Source organism: Caretta caretta, chromosome 2 (assembly GCF_965140235.1).
Source record: "Caretta caretta isolate rCarCar2 chromosome 2, rCarCar1.hap1, whole genome shotgun sequence".
NCBI lineage: Eukaryota > Metazoa > Chordata > Testudines > Cheloniidae > Caretta > Caretta caretta.
Window position 1 is genome coordinate 157,341,884 of NC_134207.1, and position 23,405 is coordinate 157,365,288.

Sequence of the window (23,405 nt, forward strand, 5' to 3'; positions counted from 1 at the left end):
ACTGAAAAACCTGCATCATGTGATGCTGTACCCGCCAATGAGGCATTGCAAACCCTTCCCAAAGCACCCTGAAGCCAGTTGCACAGTGGGATAGCTACCCACAGTGCACTAATCTCAGTGTCGATGCAGGAGCTGCTCGCGTGGATGTGCCCTGCCAACACAAAGAGCATAGTGTGGACATGCAACAGCGCTTTAAGTAAAATGGCATAACTTTTGTCAACAAAATTCTGTAGTGTAGACGTGGCCTAAATCTTGCCGATTCTTTCTGCATCACATCTCTATGAAACGATGTTTCCTACCATCCACACAGCTAAACTCTCCCCTCATCATCTCACATCTTGATTACTGCAACATCCTTCTCTCAGGCCTTGATGAATGAACTCTGGCCCTGCGCACTTCATTCAGAATGCTGCAAAGATCATTTTACAAGCCCATCACTTGACCATGTCACCCCGCTCTTGGAATCCCTCCACTAGCTCCTGCTTCTCTATCACTTTCAAGGCCCCTGACAGTCAATCCCAAAGCTCTCCTTTGCTGTAATGCCTACAAAAAGCTTGACAATGGTTAGGCTGCTGGTGCTGAGCCCACTGCCTGTCACGCTGAGCAATGCTGTCTCACTGTTTCCTTGTACTTGCCCATTGGTCTGTCTCATCCATCTGTAATCTCATCTCAGACTGCAAGCACGTTGGAGGCAAGGACCATCTTTTTGTTCTGCATTTGTACAGCACCTAGCACAGTGGGGTCCTGGGCTATCAATGGAATGCCTAGGCACTACGGTAATACAAATAATAAGGGGTATATTTTATCTTTAAGTCACAATGCTGCACTAAGGGTGGTACACCGCCACACCAGCCCAGCAGGAGCTCCCAGAGTATTGTGCTTGAAGCAGACCCACAACTTTCTGGAGTTACATGGAGCGAGGGGGAGCACTGACCTTGTGCCACACTTTGCCACGGTGCTGTCACGTTACTGGGCCGTGGCTGGCCATTCCTCGTGGTTACAGCAGGAGTCAGGCCTAATGATCAGAGCAGATGTCTGGCTTAGTGGTTAGAATCTGAGTCAGTAGTCAGGAATCAGAGCCCAAGGCCAGAGCTGGAGTCAGACCCCGGGTGCCAAAGCCAAGGGTCTGAGCCAAAGTCAGAGATCGGGAGCCAGCGCCGTGGGTCAGATCCATGTTACCTGGATGAAGAAGGCGGGAGCAGGACCAGCACAAGTAGGCCCTGTCACAGCCATGGATAAACGCTTGGAGCAGCCACCGAAGTAGTGGTGGTGCTAATGCTTAACAGCCGTTCTGCTGACTCTTCCCACCAGTCAGGTGGTGTGGCCAATCAGGCAGCCTACCTGAGGCCAGCTGCGCTTGTCCAGGTTGCTTGGAGCCTGGCTGGGACGCAGGCCCTGTGTCTTGACAGGTGCAATGTGTCCTTCCCACTACACAGAGCTAGCTCTGTAGATAGGTGAAGAGGGGGACTGGACCATGGCCCCAGCCCACCTCAGAAGACAGTGGTGACAGAGCCCTTCACTCAGAGGAGCACAAGGTCCAGATTGTATTTAGTCCTTGCTCCATTTGCACACTGACATAAGGCTGGGTACAGTCTAGCACTGAACATACAACCTTCCTCTGTGCATGAAGCAACTGTTGATGCAGACAAAAGCGTAACATAGATGACTCAAGGTTTTGGTATGGGGCTAGACAGTGATGAGCTGCCAGAAGCTGAAGAACCGGTTCCTTCAGTCACTCTGGGTCTTCAGCGGCACTGAAGGACCCACCGCCCAAGTGCTGCCTGGTGAGTAAAAATTCACAGGGGAGCCTCCCCAGCCGAGAGCTCAGGTGGGACGGACAGGACGGTCCCATGGGCCAGATGGGGCCCGCGAGCCGGAGTTTGCCCACCCCTTTAACAACCGGTTCTAAACTGGCTTCAAAATTTAACAACCAGTTCGCGCGAACCGGTGTGAACTGGCTCCGGCTCACCACTGGGGCTAGATCGGGTAACCTTCTGCACCAAGTTCCTACAATGATAAAAATGAACCTGTTTCAACAGAAGTCCTGTATTCTATCTGGGGACTTGTGCTACCATAGAAATTAAAGGCCCAATCCTGGAAAATCTTACTCATGCAAGTTGTCTTTACTCAAGCAAATAGCTCCACTGATGTCAATAAGATTACTGCCATGAGTAACGGCTTGTGGGATGAGGCCCTAAGAATCGCACAAGCCTGTTAGTTCACTGGGCTCACTCCACTGGTGGAACAATTTAACACAGCTTTCCTAAAATAGAAATGCAGGTGATGATGTCACAGAGCAGTTCACTAGCCATCCCCACGTCCCAGCTGCCGAGACTAGGTTGTTTAAACTGTTTTCAGCTGTTAACATTTGCAGTTACTTAGAAACACAAAAGAATTCCATGCATCCAAAAGCACAGCTTTCAGTCTGTCCCGGAGCTCAGCCCCTATTGCCAGAAGAGCTTTCTGGCTATTGTCATGCCTAGGAGAACACTGAACATCACCCAAGAATGCTTCTGAATCTCTATATTCAGCATCAGTACAGGCAGTTTTTAAACAGAGGTACATTTTACCCAGGGTAAGTGGCTGACTGAGTAACTATGGTCTTATGCTTGGGCCTGCACTATCAGAAACCAATGTGTGGATGGTCAGATCTAATAGTTTGTGCAGTGGCAGGTAGGCCAGGAACCAGAGGTCAAAGCCAGAATCAGGAGTCAAAAGCAAGGTCAGAAGGCGGCAAGCATAGGGCTGGGAGCTGGTCTGGTGCAAGGGCCGGGCACAGAGCAGGACTGGCAACAAGGCTGGAGCAGACTAAAGCCTGTATAGTCTGTCATCGCTATTAGGACAGGAAGAGTTCTAAGCCATGAAGTGACATTGTGCAGTCTAAGCTGCAGTTCTTCCTGTGAAGCTTATATACCGGCCCTGAAGTCACCAGACTAGCTCCTGGCTTGTGGATTGGCTGGAGCCTACCACAGGAATGAGTCATCACCACATGTGGCTTAATCAGGCTCTAGTTCAGGGATGACTCATCACCTCACACGTTCAGGCTCAATAGCAGGGTATAAGAAAGTTGTTGAAGAAGACAGTACATATCTTCAAAAAGAAAAGGAGGACTTGTGGCACCTTAGAGACTAACAAATTTATTTGAGCATAAGCTTGCGTGAGCTACAGCTCACTTCATCGGATGCATTCAGTGGAAAATACAGTGCGGAGATTTATATACACAAAGAACATGAACCAATGGGTGTTACCATACACACTGTAACGAGAGTGATCAGGTAAGGTGAGCTATTACCAGCAGGAGAGGGGTGGGGGTGGGGGAAGGGGAACCCTTTTGTAGTGATAATCAAGGTGGGCCATTTCCAGCAGTTGACAAGAACGTCTGAGGAACAGTGCGGGAGGGGCGGGGAATAAACATGGGGAAATAGTTTTACTTTGTGTAATGACCCATCCACTCCCAGTCTTTATTCAAGCCTAAGTTAATTGTATCCAGTTTGCAAATTAATTCCAATTCAGCAGTCTCTCGTTGGAGTCTGTTTTTGAAGTTTTTTGGTTGAAGAATTGCCACTTTTAGGTCTGTAATCGAGTGACCAAAGAGATTGAAGTGTTCTCCGACTGGTTTTTGAATGTTATAATTCTTGACATCTGATTTGTGTCCATTTATTCTTTTACATAGAGACTGTCCAGTTTGGCCAATGTACATGGCAGAGGGGCATTGCGGGCACACGATGGCATATATCACATTGGTAGATGTGCAAGTGAACGAGCCTCAGATAATGTGGCTGATGTGATTAGGCCCTATGATTAGGCCCTATGAATAGATATGTGGACACAGTTGGCAACGGGCTTTGTTGCAACGATAGGTTCCTGGGTTAGTGGTTCTGTTGTGTGGTTGCTGGTGAGTATTTGCTTCAGGTTGGAGGGCTGTCTGTAAGCAAGGACTGGCCTGTCTCCCAGGATCTGTGAGAGTGATGGGTCGTCCTTCAGGATAGGTTGTAAATCCTTGATAATGCGTTGGAGAGGTTTTAGTTGGGGGCTGAAGGTGATGGCTAGTGGCATTCTGTTATTTTCTTTGTTGGGCCTGTCCTGTAGTAGGTAACTCCTGGGTACTCTTCTGGCTCTGTCAATCTGTTTCTTCACTTCAGGAGATGGGTACTGTAGTTGTAAGAACGCTTGATAGAGATCTTGTAAGTGTTTGTCTCTGTCTGAGGGGTTGGAGCAAATGCGGCTGTATCGTAGAGCTTGGATGTAGACAATGGATCGTGTGGTGTGGTCTGGATGAAAGCTGGAGGCATGTAGGTAGGCATAGCGGTCAGTAGGTTTCCGGTATAGGGTGGTGTTTATGTGACCATCGCTTATTAGCGCCTTAGTGTCCAGGAAGTGGCTCTCTCGTGTGGACTGGTCCATGCGGAGGTTGATGGTGGGATGGAAATTGTTGAAATCATGGTGGAATTCCTCAAGGGCTTCTTTTCCATGGGTCCAGATGATGATGAAGATGTCATCAATGTAGCGCAAGTAGAGTAGGGGCATTAGGGGACGAGAGCTGAGGAAGCGTTGTTCTAAGTCAGCCATAAAAATGTTGGCATACTGTGGGGCCATGCAGGTACCCATAGCAGTGCCACTGATTTGAAGGTATACATTGTCCCCAAATGTGAAATAGTTATGGGTGAGGAGAAAGTCACAAAGTTCAGCCACCAGGTTTGCCGTGACATTATCGGAGATATTGTTCCTGACGGCTTGTAGTCCATCTTTGTGTGGAATGTTGGTGTAGAGGGGCTTCTACATCCATAGGGGCTAGGATGGTGTTTTCAGGAAGATCACCGATGGATTATAGTTTCCTCAGGAAGTCAGTGGTGTCTCGAAGATAGCTGGGAGTGCTGGTAGCGTAGGGCCTGAGGAGGGATTCTACATAGCCAGACAATCCTGCTGTCAGGGTGCCAATGCCTGAGATGATGGGGCGTCCAGGATTTCCAGGTTTATGGATCTTGGGTAGCAGATAGAATACCCCTGGTCAGGCAATTGTGCCAGCAATGCCCCTCTGCCATCTACATTGGCCAAACTGGACAGTCTCTACGTAAAAGAATAAATGGACACAAATCAGACGTCAAGAATTAACATTCAAAAACCAGTCGGAGAACACTTCAATCTCTTTGGTCACTCGATTACAGACCTAAAAGTGGCAATTCTTCAACCAAAAAACTTCAAAAACAGATTCCAACGAGAGACTGCTGAATTGGAATTAATTTGCAAACTGGATACAATTAACTTAGGCTTGAATAAAGACTGGGAGTGGATGGGTCATTACACAAAGTAAAACTATTTCCCCATGTTTATTCCTCCCCCCCCGCCCCCCCCCCCCACTGTTCCTCAGACGTTCTTGTCAACTGCTGGAAATGGCCCACCTTGCCTACCACTACAAAAGGTTTCCCCTCCACTCTCCTGCTGGTAATAGCTCACCTTACCTGATCACTCTCGTTACAGTGTGTATGGTAACACCCTTTGTTTCATGTTCTCTGTGTATATAAATCTCCCCACTGTATTTTCCACTGAATGCATCCGATGAAGTGAGCTGCAGCTCACGCAAGCTTATGCTCAAATAAATTTGTTAGTCTCTAAGGTGCCACAAGTCCTCCTTTTCTTTTTGCGGATACAGACTAACACGGCTGCTACTCTGAAACAGTACATATCTTGTGGTCTATGATTGTTAGGTTTGGAGTAGTTAGACGGTAGTGTTGATTTGACCTCTCATCCTTTGACAAACTGAGTTCCAGGTGGATATGTGTGTGTCTGTCTGTCTGTCTTTGAGATGACACTTTGCCCACACAGAGTAGACCAGATGGCAGTTTGTATACAATATCACATGGCATTTTGGGGAAGAGCAGGAACTGGCTTTACTGTACAATAGTTGGTCATTATTCTGCATGTTACAAATTCTGGGCCTTTTTTGGCCCACCACCTCCTGTTGCTTTCTACTTCAGAGGTAGCTGCCATATTATAGCTAGGGCCACAGCTCCTGGAGTCCTGTGATTATGGCAGAATCTCAGATAGCATCTAGTCCCCCAAGAAAAGTTTGACAACCTGACCTGACTTATGCAACAACCTCATCCTGAATCTGCTGACAGCCTGAAACAATGCCTCTGAGAAGTGTGAACTGCCTCACGTATCCCAATGATTGTTAATGCCAAGAACTACTGTTCTGGCACCCCACCAACATCAGCCCAGCAGAGGGCTGTGTGTGTGGCAGGAAGAGAGGAATACAGTAGACCTGGCCTGCCTACCTAGGCAGACACACCTGGGATGCATCCTTGCTGCTGCCCAGCCTACCCCTTCCACTCCAACCCCCAAATTCCTCACCCACAACCACCTGCTAGGGCCTGCCTCTTGCAACCCCAGCCTAGCCCCAAAGTCTTCCCACCAGGTCTTTCCCACTACACACTTCCAAAGCCCAGATTTCTCCCATCCATTTCCTCCTAATGCAGTCTGTCATCTGCTATCTGGCCCTGGATGCAGGGCACTCCTACGCCAGTAATATAAAATCTATTAATGACAGGTTTCAGAGTAACAGCCGTGTTAGTCTGTATTCGCAAAAAGAAAAGGAGTACTTGTGGCACCTTAGAGACTAACCAATTTATTTGAGCATGAGCTTTCGTGAGCTACAGCTCACTCATCGGATGCATACCGTGGAAACTGCAGCAGACTTTATATATACACAGAGAATATGAAACAATACCTCCTCCCACCCCACTGTCCTGCTGGTAATAGCTTATCTAAAGTGATCATCAGGTTGGGCCATTTCCAGCACAAATCCAGGTTTTCTCACCCTCCACCCCCCCACACAAATTCACTCTCCTGCTGGTGATAGCCCATCCAAAGTGACAACTCTTTACACAATGTGCATGATAATCAAGTTGGGCCATTTCCTGCACAAATCCAGGTTCTCTCACCCCCTCACCCCCCTCCCAAAAACCACACACACAAACTCACTATCCTGCTGGTCATAGCTCATCCAAAGTGACCATTCTCCCTACAATGTGCATGATAATTAAGGTGGGCCATTTCCAGCACAAATCCAGGTTTTCTCACATCCCCCCCACCCCCATACACACACAAACTCTCTCTCCTGCTGGTAATAGCTCATCCAAACTGACCACTCTCCAAGTTTAAATCCAAGTTAAACCAGAACATCTGGGGGGGGGAGGGAGGTGGAGGAAAAAACAAGAGGAAAAAACAAGAGGAAATAGGCTCTGTGTATATATAAAGTCTGCTGCAGTTTCCACGGTATGCATCCGATGAAGTGAGCTGTAGCTCACGAAAGCTCATGCTCAAATAAATTGGTTAGTCTCTAAAATCTATTAAGTATGCGGTGGCATTGAAACCTACAGTTACCCAGTCAAATCCAAAAATGGTATTCTTGGCCCATCCCTACTATTAATTCCTTTTTCCATTATTCTTGAACTGTTTTAACTGGCTTTTTTTTCCCCCAAACGCTGCATCGTAAGCAATTATAATTTGGAATAATCACAAGGCAACTTCCCTTATACTTCCTTTTCTTGATTTTGAAAACCTCAATTGTACCTAGCAACATTTATCAAATCTGAGACGAAGAAGTAACCAAGGGGCTTGGATTAGGGCATCAGCCTTTGTGAGGCTTTTGTTTTTAAATATCAGGGACTCACCAACGTCTCACCCCACAATTTCCTGCACAGGAGATTAATAATCTTGAAGTTCATTAAACAACAAAGCAGTGAGTGAGAAATGAATAAAACATTTATTAAAAACAAACTAGAGAGCATCTGCGGTGAACTGTTGGACACAGCTACAGTGTGTTCTCAACCCCTGCTTCCAGGGCACATCTCAAAAATCCTATATTCATTATACTCTCGCTTATGAGGAAACCTCTTTCAATTATAGTCTTGCACAAACATCTCTCTACGAGGCAGGCCAGGTACTTAGTTTGTCATTATTAGAGAAAAAAAGAAAAAAAATAGTCCAGCCATGTGGTGTTTATAGTTTGCTAAGACTCTTCTCAATTTTATGGGGATACTTTCCGTTTGTGGAACAAGACCTCCATTGAATCTGGGTTCAGTCATTTGAAATTATCAGAATTACATCACCAGAAATGAGTCACACCAGAACAGCTAGACAAACCATGGTTCTGGAATAGTTTTTGCAGCAAACTACAGCTGCAGCTCTTCAGAAAACTATCACAACACAGCCACCGCATACAAGGATGTTTGAAGCATTGCTTGGAGTTGTTGACAAATTCGACTGGGTTCTTTCCTCCTGAGTTTCATTAACATACACATAGCTGGCAATGAAAAAGAAACTGAGTTCTAAGTGTGTTCTGTTCTCCTTACATTAGTTGGTGTGCCAAGAGTAATATGGTCGTAAAATGTGGTGGGCATAGGCTATCCACAGGTGACCCCATGGCACCACTGGCTCCTCTGCAGAATTTACCCATCAGAGCCACTAATGCAGCAGAGGGAGGTATTTGGCTTGGCAAAAGAGCAAAGAAAAAAAAATCGGGAAATGTTCTACTTCTGGAACATAAGTATCTTGCAATTCACTGTAAACTATGCCAAAATAAGACTGTAAATTAGTGCTACTCTGAGCACCATTACCTACCACTCTGTGATCCTATCAAGAGTGAATTGAATGGAGAGGAGAAGCCAAATGCAGAAAACCCTGGAACTACGTTGCCAATGCTTTGGGAATGGGAGGCTGGGGAATGGGTGGCAGCAGCTGATACACCAGTATATGGCCTGGGATCTACAGGGGTTTATCTTCATTTTCTGTGGCATTCCATCCTAAATGTAGATGTGATATCCAATCCCTTGCCAGTTCTGCAATGTCTGAGTCTGCAGTTCCAGGGGAAGGATGTGGTAAAACTGAATCAAGAGGGCAATGGGTTTTGACAAGTACATTCTCCCATTCTCTGTGTATGTATGTGAAAAGGCAGCATAGGGGTATGGCGTAAAATGAGCTGGATCACGTGCTTACAAACCTGTCCAGAAAAAGAGAACTCCAAGGATAAATTTCAGAGTAACAGCTGTGTTAGTCTGTATTCGCAAAAAGAAAAGGAGTACTTGTGGCACCTTAGAAACTAACCAATTTATTTGAGCATAAGCTTTCGTGAGCTATAGCTCACTTCATCAGATGCATACTGTGGAAAATACAGAAGATGTTTTTATACACACAGACAAGAATTATAACATTCATAAACCAGTCGGAGAACACTTCAATCTCTCTGGTCACTCGATTTCTGATCTCAAAGTGACTATCCTTCAACAAAAAAACTTCGAAAACAGACTCCAACAAGAGACTGCTGAATTGGAATTAATTTGCAAATTGGATACAATTAACTTAGGCTTGAATAGAGACTGGGAATGGTTGATTCATTATAAAAAGTAACCTTTTTCCCCTTGTTTATTCCTCCTTCCCCCCCCCCCCCCCCCCCCCCCCCCCCCCCCCCCCGTTCCTCAGACGTTCTTGTTAAACCCTGGATTTGTGCTGGAAATGGCCCACCTTGATTATCATACACATTGTAAGGAGAGTGATCACTTTAGATAAGCTATTACCAGCAGGAGGGTGGGGTGGGGAGAGAGAAAACCTTTTGTAGTGATAAACACCCATTTTTTCATGGTCTGTGTGTATAAAAACATCTTCTGTATTTTCCACAGTATGCATCCGATGAAGTGAGCTGTAGCTCACGAAAGCTTATGCTCAAATAAATTGGTTAGTCTCTAAGGTGCCACAAGTACTCCTTTTCTTTTTTCTAAGGATAAAGCTGCTGGTAAGAAGGTGATTACATGGCTGAATCTGATTAAGTACTTCCTATCCAGCCAACAGGCAGTGGAGCGTTAACCGTACAAGGCCCCAGGGTATTTTCCTGCAACTCCAATGTGTGTCAGCCTGCCAGCTATGCAGAATGAACAGACAGGAGCAATATAATGCCAATATTCCATCCTCTGCACTGATTGCCTAACTGATCCCAGGGACAATTCACAGCCCTTATCTTCAAAGGCCAGAATGAACCATCTGAAGTATCTCATGTACATTGCACTTTTCAAACTCAGAGAGCCTGCTGACTGAATGGAAGGCACTTCATTAGCTCCGGAGACGAGGCTGAGCCCAAGTTTTGCAGTTATCAGATTGTAATTCAAAATTCATCTAATGACAGACATTCCCTTAACAGCCATGCATATGTACCCTCTTTCTTCTCCCTTTTCAATCCTTCCCCCCCATGCCCTTCCAAAATAATTACCATGGAGACAGGGCAAACTGCCTCTTTTGCACATCCCCCCCACAGGTAGCTCTGCCAGAATGGGAACCAAATAATACTGGATTTTGTGTCAGAGTCAAACTTTGATACCCATGCTGTGTGAGCCCTTCAAAAAGTACGCAAAACGAATCCATTCATCCTTAATCAGAACTCTGTTTTTCCTCCAATTTGTTTTAAGTAATCTCTCTGACTTTTCCACATTCCAGCATAGGAAGTTACCAGGGATGCAACAATTCCACTATAAGAACCTTAAAAGGATATTCTTACTGTTCCCTACCTGGGTTTGGATGATCTGGGTCCCCAGTAGAGCAGCAGTATGATTCTTATCAACTCTGCATGAGGATTAAGGAGATCACCTCCTGACAGGGGAAGCTGAAGGAAAGTCTGTGGGTTTTAACTCATGGAATTTCCTGCTCCCAGATATTCGGTGTGATTTTATACTTACAGCATAATAGATGGCCCTCTGTGATTAATTTCTCTGAGGATGAATACTGTTTGTTGATTCTCTCTTTTAAGAAATCAGTGACTTTTCCAGACCAACAAACACAGCCAATGGACAAGGATCACTAAGGCACTTGCAAGGAATTAATAATTTTTAAAATAAAATTTGCTTAAGTATTTTAAAACATTTAACCTGATTTCACTTTAAGGGATTCTGTCAATTGCTTTAATAGGCCAAAGATTGCTTTTTGAGTCACAAATATACACTTGCTCAGTGCTTGTCCATTACTGAGTCGGTTTTCCCTACTCTCATATTAAAGCATTGAGTGATTTGTAAGAATCCTCTCGGAAATTATTAGAATTTAGCATTGCTGAATATATCTTAGAATCATAGAATATCAGGGTCGGAAGGGACCTCAGAAGGTCATCTAATCCAACCCCCTGCTCAAAGCAGGACCAATCCCCCATAGTTGCCCCAGATCCTTAAATGACCCCCTCAAGGATTGAACTCACAACCCTGGGTTTAGCAGGCCAATGCTCAAACCACTGAGCTATCCCTCTCCCCAAAAAGCCTACAGGCCCTGGAGCACTTGGCAGGAACTTGTGTCCCCTGCTCAGTCCTCCATAGTATACTTGACGAGCCTGGAGAGCTGGAGAAAACTAGTACAAGCATTTGGCAATACTAATGCTGCAAACAGTGGGTGGAGAAAACAAATCCTTTAACTGTGAATTTGCTGAAGTTCCATTGAATGTGAGTCAGAATTTAAGTGGGTTATTTTGTCTTACTTTTTCTATGTTATAGTTATGTAGCTAGATATAAAAAGTAAAGCCTTACTATGTAAACTGAATCAAAACATGAATATTTTGCTTCCAGAATGTTTATGGCAGGAAGAGGTATGCTGCTTTGAATTTAAAAAAAAAAAAAATTCTTGAATAGTCATCCTGGCCCAGATCCATAAAGGTATTTAGGCACCTAAACCCCATTGAAATCATACTGTTGAGGATCTGGACTCCAAACATACAGACTACAGAGATTAGAACACTCTTTTTTAAAGCTGTGTGTGCCAATGTCTTAATTAAACGAGTTTTTAAATCTCATGGAGATGTATACACTAATATGTGAAAAGACGCAACTTAAACCATACGTTAGCATGCTCTACATCAACGGGCATCAGTGTCAATTGGAGGAGTCTTTGACGTGTTACAATATATTTACAAATGTGTTACAATACACATTTTAGTAAACACTGAACCAGGGACCAAAACACAAACTTGGTATTAAACAGCCTGGATTAGAGTAATGCACAGCCAGGGACTTTTTTTGTTCTAATGCAGCCGGAAAAAGCTCACAAGATAAAGGTCTTCCTGTGAATTCTGCCAAGAACACAGGAAAAGTTGTATTAAAATGTTTTATGCTGCAAGAAAATGAATAAATAAATAAAGTGCAAATGACTCACATCCTAGTCAAAGGATTTTGGACCTGCTGAGTAATTTTTATCCAAGCTGACTATATTTTAGGTAGAATTGACCATACCACAGAATTATAAGAAGATGGGAAAAGTGCCTCTCTCTTTCCAAAGATTCTAGCCTCACTAAAATTCCATTTCAATGGTTTCAGTGGTGGAGTCTATGTGGGCTTCTCTGGCTGCCATCGTATTTAGCATGATCCTCACTCAGAAGCCCACTCATTACTGCTCCTTGGCGCTCACAAGGTGAAGAATGCTTCCTTGCTTTATGGGGCGGGGTAGGGCTGGGAGGGCAGCAGAGTTGAACAGCTGCCCAGAGGTGAGGAGGAGAGAGCCTGCCTGAAGATGCCCAGCCTGGGCCCCTCCTTCTCTGGCTCCCACTGGCCAGCTGGGAGCAAACAAGGATTGATTCCCGCCCCCTGCCTTTCACTCTCCCATTAATTTAAACCTTTTCCCACACTTTATGGACCTCCTATTCTCTTTAGCTCCCCTGCCCCCTCCTCATTGTAGTTGTAGTGTAGGAGCTGGGTTTTTTCAGGGCACTGTGGGTCTGACTAATTGCCTATTTGGGCGTCTGGAAGGAATTTTTTCCACTAGACCCAACTGGCAGAGATCTGGTGGGTTTTCTCACCTTCCTCACAGCATCGTGGAAGTACAGTGAAGTTGAAAGGGGCATGGCTTGGAAGTATAATACTACAAATATACAGGAACGTTAGTTCATTGCGTTGCAACTTGCAGCAAGAATCCAGTGCAGATAAAGGCTAAAAAGGCCCAGCTCCCAGATGTAAATGAGACCCAAGATTTCAATGGTGGACCCTGTTCCTGTAAGAAGGGGAGACCTGAAGACCTTGCAGACCAAGGTACTCCCTTGGCACCCTCTACCCCCTCGTGGGGTGGGAGGCCAAGAGGATTCAGAAGTGAGCTGAGTTCTAGGGGTAGCCTGAGGAAGGTCTACCCTGAGGTATTGGTTATATGGTGGGAGCCCATGTCGCCCCACATATCTGAATGGCTGTTATGTGAGAGGTGGATTGGGCCTATAGCGCCAGTCCTCAGTGTTACATTAACAAAGGTGCAACCTGCCATTTAAATCCATCCTGGTGTGTCTGTCTGCCTTCATCTGTGTGTCCTGATGAAGCCACAGCTACTCTCTTGCCAATAGACTGCAGACCTCAGAACTACTCAATTAAATATGCTCAGAGAGCACAACACAGGTGAAGGATCTCTGAGATTACCTGTGCCAAACCCAATGCATTTTTGGCAACCCCCTTTTCCGGCCAGTCACTTATACTGTCCCACTTGTTCAAGCTTACCGATTAGGATGGCTACGATATATTTCTTCTCATGGTGTTAATTCAGGTACTCTTTGTCACACTATCCAGAGTGGCTCACAACCATGAGTACCAACCTCAGGGCAAACTGTCAAAAGCAGGGCAGACATCTCAAACTGATGGTATGTTCTATAATTAGATTTCACCAACCCTGTACGACATGTGAACTCCCCAAGTACTGCAGCAGTCTTATAATGGAATCACAGACAGACCCCTTAGACACTCCAGTCTATCTGGTCACCCAGGCAAGCTGGGCTATGTGATAAATGGTCACTTATACCAAAAATCACAAAAATATTCCAGGTTACACCCAGTCCCAAGAGACCAGTCACTCACCCAAGTCGATTTGCATCCTAGATCTCACACCAAAGACAACACTGGTAGCCAGTTCTATAGTGAACTAACTAAAGGTTTATTAGCTAACAAAAAAAGAATGAGCGTTATTGAGAGGTTAAAGCAGGTAAAATTATATGTATGGGTGAGTCACAGTCTACAATTCCAAATGGTAGCAGAGATGTAGTGTTCTGCCAGTTTCCCAAAAGTCTCTCAGGGCTACCAAGAAAAACTCTGGGGATCTCCGTCTTCTCATTCAGTTATTCTGCTCTGTTAAATCCACACTGTCCAGAGATGAAGAATTTTTCTTTGCATCCATACTTCTAGCTTCTTTTTCTCACAGAAAACAAGTTGACAGTGTCACTACTCACACAGGCTATTTCTTTGAGGATGGAGAAAGGAATGCGTTTAGAGTCTTTCATCTCCAATCATTACCCTCTTGCTTTGAAATGTGCAAGAATTAGCACTTCCCTGTTAAAATTCTAACTTCTTTCTTATTTGATGGGTTATTTAGTAACAGGGTATATACAATGTAAATCATAGAACTCGAAGGGACCTTGAGAGGTCATCTAGTCCAGTCCCCTGCACTGATTAAATGTTTGCAATTACATTATAACAGGATACAGATAAGTGAAAACAATGCATGCAGCATCCCATTAGTTTGCATGGAGTTTAAACACCAAGTACACTCTTATACATTTAGCTATCTCTTTGATCTATACTAATCCACAAGGGAATTGGCCTGGCTTCCTCATATGTGCAATGTAACTGTAGCTGCGTCAGTCCCAGGATATTAGAGAGACAAAGTGGGTGAGGTAATATTTTTTTATTGGACCAACTTCTGCTGGTGAGAAAGAGAAGCTTTTGAGCCACACAGAGCTCTTCTTCCAGCTACGCATTTGTAAGTGTTCAGTGAGGCCTGGGGCTTTGGCATGAGCTGGTACCTGGTCTACCAGTGTCACTCTCTTATTTTGCATTAAGCTCAGGCAAAACGAATGTGTACAAAGTCTTTGGTTTTGTGCCTCATGCCAGACCATATTATTGACAACATGGATTCAATCCTTTCAAATGGTGGGTCGCTGCATGAAGCAAATCTGAAGTTTCTCTTTTGGCCTCATTTGTGATTTACAGACGATTCCTGACCCCATGCTCCCTTGTGCTATTCTGTTATCTTCTTTGCACACCAGGCCGGCGGCAGTGCCTTTCTCCTGCATGAATTCTGGCTCCTCAAGAGATCCTCTGGCTTTGCCAGAAGAGCACTGCAATACAGTGAGCCAAATTCATACCTCTTGCAAATCCTTTGCCTGTACTTCCCTTTCCTCCGTAGCAGGCAGGTTTCTACCAATTTATCCCCGGTAGGAGCAGCGAGGAGCTGTCCTTTGGTATGTGGTGTAAAAGTGTCAGTGTTGGCACACAGGAGGCGTCTCCGCCTCACAACGGACCCCTTGCCTAGGCGTAGAGCCCTGACAAACTCAAGAGTGCATGAGCAGATGCACACTCAAAGGGTGTTGCACCACTCAGGCTGCTTAAATGACATTTCCTGCGTTGCAGGGCCTGCAGCTGTGCCAGTCCATTGCGATGGAGATTTCAATCCATTCCAGCACAGCAACTCACCGAAGCAGCATTAGTGGCCCACATATAAAGATGTCACCTACAAAATCGTGAAATTTAGCTTGGAACATTAAAATGACTTTGCATCCGAAGTGTATCCATTCTGGTGACTGGGGGGGGCGAGTGGAAATGAACACTGCCGCTATACTAATTACAGAGACTTGCACCCCTACTTGTTTCTCCTCAAGAGGCCTTGGGAACCTTTAGCTGCTCAGCTGAGCAAGTTACCAAATAGCCAGTTATTGTCCTGAAGAGCTATTGGACAAAATGCAGCACCGGGTACACTAATCTATTTAGAACAGCAAATGATAGGACAAGTCTGAGGTAGCAAATTTGTTCCACAGGTGTTACCAGATCCTTCAACTATTTATACAGATTACCCTCCTCAATTTTCTCTAAGTAAACTGGCTCTGTTTTGATAACGAAGGCATTTTAACAGCTATGAAATCAGGACAGACTGTATATTAAGAACTTGCACAGCTGCTAACACCCTGAAGACACATTTTAAAGATATGAAGTGACTTGTTTAATTTAGACTGCAGTGCAATTTGACAATGTCCAAATGTTCACTTTGGAGCTGTAACAAGATTAGAGGCATCTGCATTATCTGCGAAACATTGTGCTCTGTACAGTCAAGCTTTACTGTAGTCATTGTTTTCTTTCTTGGAAGAGAATTGAAAGGAACAGACCATTCCTGTCAACATTGCCATCGCCATAGTGGTGGATAATGAGCCACACATATAATTACTATTTACGTGCATTCTTTTCTACACCCACTGCATTGGCACATTGTGAGTAGAAATACAAATCTGCCTACATATCTGAATTCCAGGAAGGTGGCCAACAGTCAATGTGAGTCAATAATTTGGAACGGTTTCATTAGAACCAAGGGGTCACTAAGCACAAAGTCTGTGTCAACAACCTAATGACAGCCATTCTGTACACACAGATTCAAGGAAAAAAGACAAATATTTACTTTCTGTGAACTGTTGCTGAGCATATTGTTTACAGCAGGCCCGGCACTGGGTAGCTTTACTAATAATAGAACCCAGATGTTGATGGGAAAGCTTTAAAGCTCTTTAAAAGTAAGAGGACTCAGACCTAAAATATTTAGATACAGTATATGGTTCCACGTTTGCAAGTCACATAAATAATTTAAACAAGCCCACCTTCTTTTGGAACAAAGTATGAAAACGTGCAGCAGCGTTGCTCTGGCTGTCGAGAACTACAGCCCACACTAATAAGCGTTGAGATATTTTGACATCTAGAAGAATGAATGGGACTTTTTAAGGAAATGAGAGCAAGATGATCGTCAAAGAGGCTCCCACCGTTCCAAGTTTCACCCCGCCTCAGCTTCAGCACTCACACTCTACAATTACAAATCTGATGCCACAATTGGAAATACATCACAGTCCTGGAGAATGACGGGCACCCTCAACTCCCATTGACTTTAAGAGCAGTGGAAGGTGCTCAGCACCTTGCACAATGAGGCCTTTAGTAACCAATGCCATGCACTGACATCAAACAGAAGGTAGGGGACCTAATTATTAAATGGCCAAACATGAGGCAGTATCACAACTAGAGGAAGAAATTCTAACAATGTGCACCTAAATAGTTCAAATGACAATCACTAATGTAAGTAAATCAGCTCCATCACTTCCCCTTAATAGGCTCTGACACCTCTCTGTACAAACAGAATAAGGTACTATTTGATGCAATTTTCATCTATTGTAATTAAAAGGTTTCCACAATTAGACAGGCTCCATAACATTCAGTGGCCAGATTCTGCCTGCCCCTTTTGAGGGTGTGCAGTGGGAGGGTGCAGTGGAAAGGGCTAAGGATCTTCCCACCCCTTATGAGCCCACTCTGGGGAGTGCAGGGATTTCTCCCACTCTGCTCCCTCTTGGGTGCATATCACCTGTCGGGGGCAAAGCGGGGGAAGGGCCATGGTTGACCCACCCATGTACCAACAAGCAGAGTGATGCAGAAGGGGGTGCCTCTGAGCATCAGGGCTTTGTCTGTGTGGCACAATCTAGCCCCAAATAAATCATTCACTGGAGGTGAGGTTTTTTTCCATGAATTGGTGAACAATTTAATCTATTTAACTAGCTGCCAAATATCCCAAGTTTACTCAGACACTCAGCTGCCTTGCATACACTCTGTGTTATGATCCAGTGGAAACGATCTACACTACCCATCAAAAAACACTTTTGACTGACCCTTAGCTCCTGGAACAATGAAAATAGCTCTGGAGGTATTATAACCACATGCTCTAGTTGCTAAATTAAAATAAGGCAATGTGTCACGTGGAAAACCGTGCAATTGTGAAATGCAATGTATATAACAGGGACTAATTCTGTATTTTGCCTGGACAACAAAACAGAGCAGTTGGATTTGCTGTTGTGTTAAAAACAGTTGCTTGATCATTAGGGACTTGATTATGCCATTTAAGCAGAGTCCACAATGAGGGGATACAGGCCACCATGTCAGGAAGAACACTGCAGGCTTTCTGGCTTAGCGGGGCAGAATACTTCCTGGAATTCCTGGGCACACATGGGCTGCATACTCACTGCTATACCCCTTTGTGGGGTATAGCATACTCCCCCCTCTGGCATAGCCTCATCTTCTCTCCATCCACTTTGAGGTGACATAAGCCTACAGGGGCATAGGGATGGAGCATGGGGGTGGGTGGGGAAGGGAGTCATTCCTGCAGTCCCCAAAGAACAGAGACACAAATCCACAGAGGCATTTTGTGGATTTATTCTTAGCATTGCAGTGCCTAAATTTTAGGTGCCTTGCCACCCCGTGGAATCTATGAAGCCTGCGTTAGATACCTAGGCTCTCGGTATAATGTATGGAGAGAGATAGGTGCCCAAGAATGGAGCTAAAAAAGCCAGGATGCTAAGCAAGGAGCCACCTAAGATAGCCAATAGAAGGGTGTCCCCTAAGCCCCACCCCTCACTGGGATTTAGGCACCTAGGTCCAGGCTAGAGAGAAGAGCCTAACTCTGCTTGGAACCCAGAGCCTGGAGTCCACAGCTGGGAACCCCATTCCTGGAGCCAGGCACCTGTGTTGTTTCTTGCAACAGTGCCACTGCACACTTGACTCCACACGAAATGGCCAGGGGGTGGTCACTTCCCTTATTACCTTTCACCCAGTGCTTAGGGAACTCACCTGCAATCGCAGAGATTCTGGTTCAGTTCCACTCTCTATCTGATGAGCAGGGATTTGAACTTGAGTTTCCCACCTCTCAGATAAGGTGCTACTAGGAATCAGGTTCTGGAGCAGAGCTAGTCTCCAGGCAACCTCATCAGTACAGCTGGCCTGCAGCAGGCTGTCTGATGAGCCACAGCACCTGAGTGGCTGCAGGGGCCAGCAGCAGCAGTTCTGCTGGCTGCTCAGTGCTCATACCCACCACTGTGATTGCTCCTGTGTTACCTTGGTCCTGCTGCTCCTGCTTTGCCCCCAGCTTTGCCTCTATCCTGCACCCACCTTGAACTCCACCTTGCCTGATACACTGCTCGACCCAGGTCCTGACCTCCAGCTCAGCTTCTTCTGACTACAGATGCTAGTCTGACTCTTGTATCCAGTTCCTGCCCTCCGGTCTAACCCTTGGCTCCAGTTTTTGACGACTGATTCCAGCTCTGACCCTAGTCCTTAGTTTCCGACGACTGCTCTGACCACCAGGCTAGACTTCCCTTGTCCCGGTCACCTGACCAGTACCCTAAGGTAACTGGACTATAGAGTCACTCACACTCTCTCTTTGGCCCAATGCAAATTTAATTATCTATACACAGTGGAACAACTTCAGCTGCAGAGACAGAGAGCCCACATCAGACTATTTATAGTTCAATGGTTAGGCCACTCACCTGAGAGGTGAGAGACCCCTGTTCAAATCCCTTCTCCTTATCGGGGGGGGGGGGGTGGGGGGGGTGACTACACAGGGCTAAAGGCTATATGGGAGGCTGCTGCTGTCCCCCAATGATTTTGTTTGGAGTTAGGCATGCTCAAAGCCTGATTTTGTGTGGAGTTAGGCATGCTGGGGAGATAGCTGGGAGAATGCCAATTTGTACCTGGTTCGAGGACCACACTGTGGCTTCAGTGGGAATTAGGCAGCAGGACTCCTGTCTAAGGCAGCACTGTGCATGCCTGGAGGCAGAAACAAGCATCTAGGCTAGGGGACTTCTACAGCAAAACATATCGGCACTGAGTGATTGTAGGCACCTACAGGGTTAGAAAGCAGCCAAATGGAGGTTTTGAGGCTCAGTGACACCTAAATTTTTAAGTTAGGCACCTAATGTGGGAGGTTGGGATCCTAAGTCTTTTTGTGGATCTGGACCAGAGGCTGCAACTTTACTTGGCCCTTCCATGGATCATGCAAATGGGGAAGGCAACTTACACTTTTCCCTGTGTATCTGCATAAGGTCCAGGCACAGGCTGGCTGGACAGGCAAGTAGCAGGACTGACCAATTACTAGTATCATGGAAAGATGACATATTTATCCTCCCAATTATTGATGCCACCAAACGATGTTTCATATCTTGCTTACAATATGTGGAGACTTTCATAATCTACTAAGTCTTCCCTGATTAACAAGAATACTTATATGGGGCTTATTCTGTCACCCTTACTCAGCTGGAGTAGCATTCGCCCCACCACCACTGGTAGCCCCACTGCACTGGGCTCTACATTACTCATTTGAAAGTTCAGTGCCCTCCAATAGATGGACAGACAATGCTAATATTTCCAAGCTTTACCTTCTTCCATCTCCTTGGGCAGAATCGCTTTATACAGAGTAATTTGTAGCAAAGAAAAGATACACATTTACAGCTACAGGGTGACAAATCACCACTAAGAAATAAGCTATAACACAGCAGCTTGTAAAATAAAGTACTTGAGACAGGGCCAAATTGTAGCTGTAAGCCACGGCTGCCTGGTGGGGGGAGAGAGAGGAGAAGCCAAGTAGCAGTAGGAAACAATACCCAGATAATCAAAGGCTAGGAGAAACCTGGAAATCAATAATGATGAAAGAGACTTGTAGACATAATCTGCTTAGAGTTTATTAGTGTTTAGGAAATGGAAATATTAAAGAGAACAAAAAAGTCAGGCCAATATATTTCTTGGGTTGACTGACCACAGGTATGGTGTCAGCAGTAGCAGCTAGTTAGAAAGCTTAAAAATTGACAGAACTCTAATCTCCTTTCAGAAACAAGCAGTAAAATCACACATGGGAAGATGTGCATTTATCCGGATAATTACTGAATTACCTGCAAAAATACTCTACACATTAATGGGAGAGTAGTTTCCAGTTTGCTGAACTACTGGTCTATATCAGCCTTCCGTTTTGCACAAAAATATATGTGCAAAAAAATGAGATAACCAGTCAAAGATCTATGGGCTCAAACCTCCAAGATACTGAGCACTCTGAACTCACATTCAAGTCAGTTGTAGGAGAAGACAATCAGCATCTTACAGGACTGAATGTAATTTATATCATTGACTGCTCTGTCTCTGGTGGCAGATCTGTGTGCTAGATCGATCTCTTGCAAGAGCCTCATGCTTATTCGAAGTATTATCAATGTATGACCCATATAGTTATGGCCACATGTGGGTTTCTACTTGTGTTTTTATGTACTATAGGTCTTCATTTGACTGTCCAGTCCAAGATAAACATTTTCGTCATTGTATTGCTGTATTTAGCTTTACATGAGAAATAAATCTTCATACAATGCTGCAAGTTTGATCCAAATAGTATATGCATCATACTCTGTACGATCAGAAAATGAAATACATGTAATGTTTGCCCCTCTTTCTCATAGCTTGTTCCTAACGGTAGCATTCATAAATTACATGTAGTCCAGCAATGTAACATACTTGGCCAATATGTAAAAATCTTGCAGTTAGCATTTGCTGACATGTGGCATACCTCCCAGTGAAATGAAAGGAATAACTAGCTGGAGTTTTGGCTGTGACATTGCCACAAATTGGGCAGCATGCCGCAGTTGAAAAGGAAAAAAAAAAAAAAGGGGGGGGGGGGGTTTGAAGAATACTCAAATCTCTATCTCCAGTCTGTATTTTTCTATGCAGTACCTTTTTAATGCTCCCATAACTATAGAATCTAGGTGCTGCCTACATAATTAAGATCCACAATTAATTCCATTTGAAGAAGGAGCTAAACTCTTTTTAAGGTATATTATCGTCCGTGCTGTAAACCTAACATTTCAATCTCTATTTGCTTTTTCTTCAAGAGTATGTAAACTTCTAAATCAATACAGTATCTTTTAAAATATGCTGGAAAGTTATATCATCTGTACAAACTGCAAGATATTGACTGGTATTGACCATGTTACAAAGCATGCATTATATTTATGGGGGGGGGGGGATTTTCATTCACAAAAGTAAACTGGTTAGATTTTCATTTCAGCATGCTAGTCAAAAATAACTGAAGAGATCTGAAAGGCACAATGTGCTCAGGCATTCTGGAGCACAGATTCATAACACCCAGAAGCAGCATCACATAATGCCTTAGAGATCACACCACACTTAGCACTTGCTCCTGTTAACACCAGAATGACAGCTCTATACCCATCTAACTGCTTCCTACTACCCTTCTGCATCTCTGTAAATCGAAGTGTAGTTTATATACACCATATAACACATGAAGTTATTTTTTCTCTTATTGCACTCTCAAATAATGTCGAGAGAACACATCATATGCTCTCTTACTTTTGGGGACCAATTGATGTATTTTAGCCCCCCACCCTTCCAGAATGAATGGCAATTATAGCTCTTAACTAGCAGCAACCTCTCCAAGTGAAGCTGAGAACAGCAGTCAGCAAATACATTAGAAATTTGAAATGCACAACTACTTTCCATATTAGGAATGTGGCTTTCAAAAGAAACGCTTAACCTCAATTTAAATAAGCGATCTGGGGAGTTTCTTACCTTCTATGACCTGAGCCGCTAAAACAACAGGGAGAAATGAAGCCCAGTACAGTAGTAGCAAATTCCAGGGCCACCAGCAATGCCTGGAGCAAATTTGCCAAGAAGAGGGAGAAAAAAAAAAGAAAAAAGATAAGACTAAAAGTTAAAAGGCAGAAATACAAGAAAAAAGTAAAAAGTTAGCACTCTTACCTTGAGAGCATTTTTTTTTAAAGTTTGTTGAAAGACCTTAAGTGGGAAAAATGTTCGGAGAACATGAATTTTTACTTCTGAAAAGAAAAAGTTACTAAAAATTGGAGTCTGTTGTCTCCTCCAACGTTCAGACACGAGTGAAACAAAGGCAGCTCTCAGGCTCTCTCAGTGACTCATTGCAATGAGTGCTCCAACACTGAAATCTGACTCCTTCTAGATTTTCCTTTCAGACCACTGCCTTAAACTCCTTAACCTGATTCCCTACCTTATTAACGGAGACCCTCTTTTGCTGCACCTCCTTCCATTGCTATCATTATCCACTCTTGCATCTAACTACAGCATACATACACTAACACATATCAGTAGAGTTTCTCCACACCCTCTCCCTTCCACCACTCACCACCTCCACTCCCTTACCCAATAAAATATTACCTCCAACATCCTTCCATCCAGTATAGCCAAAACTAGGCATCTTTGTATGGTATTCAACACTTCTCCAACCAGACAAGATTAGCCAACCTATAAATAAGCAAGTTTTAAAGCAATGAACAAAACAGGAACCCTCCCCCCCAACCCCCCATCAACTGCAATATATGTCCAAGTTAACAGGACTATAAGTGGTATGGTCATCACAGAGAAATTTCTAATCACATTCTTATCTCTGGCATGTCCTGTATTTATAATATTCCTGTTTATAAAGATTTACACCCACAGTATAAAGTTCAGAGTCTATGTCTATATCCATGTCTATAATACATGTGTATGTATTTACAATAGTGACTCCATAGCTAAGGGTTTTTAAGTTTCCATTAT

The 23,405-nt window shown here is 44.4% G+C and overlaps 1 protein-coding gene across 1 annotated transcript in view; it reads right to left on the minus strand.

The window, feature by feature from the left end:
• COL15A1 (collagen type XV alpha 1 chain) overlaps positions 1–22,932 on the minus strand; it is a 290,144-nt gene extending 267,212 nt beyond the window's left edge. Inside the window, exons 1-2 of the mRNA XM_048839369.2 lie at positions 22,593–22,932; positions 22,404–22,486 (exon numbers count right to left, since the gene is read on the minus strand). Of these exons, the coding sequence (XP_048695326.2) occupies positions 22,404–22,486; positions 22,593–22,603 (94 nt within the window). The 5' untranslated portion in view covers positions 22,604–22,932. The remainder of the gene's footprint in view (positions 1–22,403; positions 22,487–22,592) is intronic.
• Between the last annotated feature and the right edge of the window lie 473 nt (positions 22,933–23,405).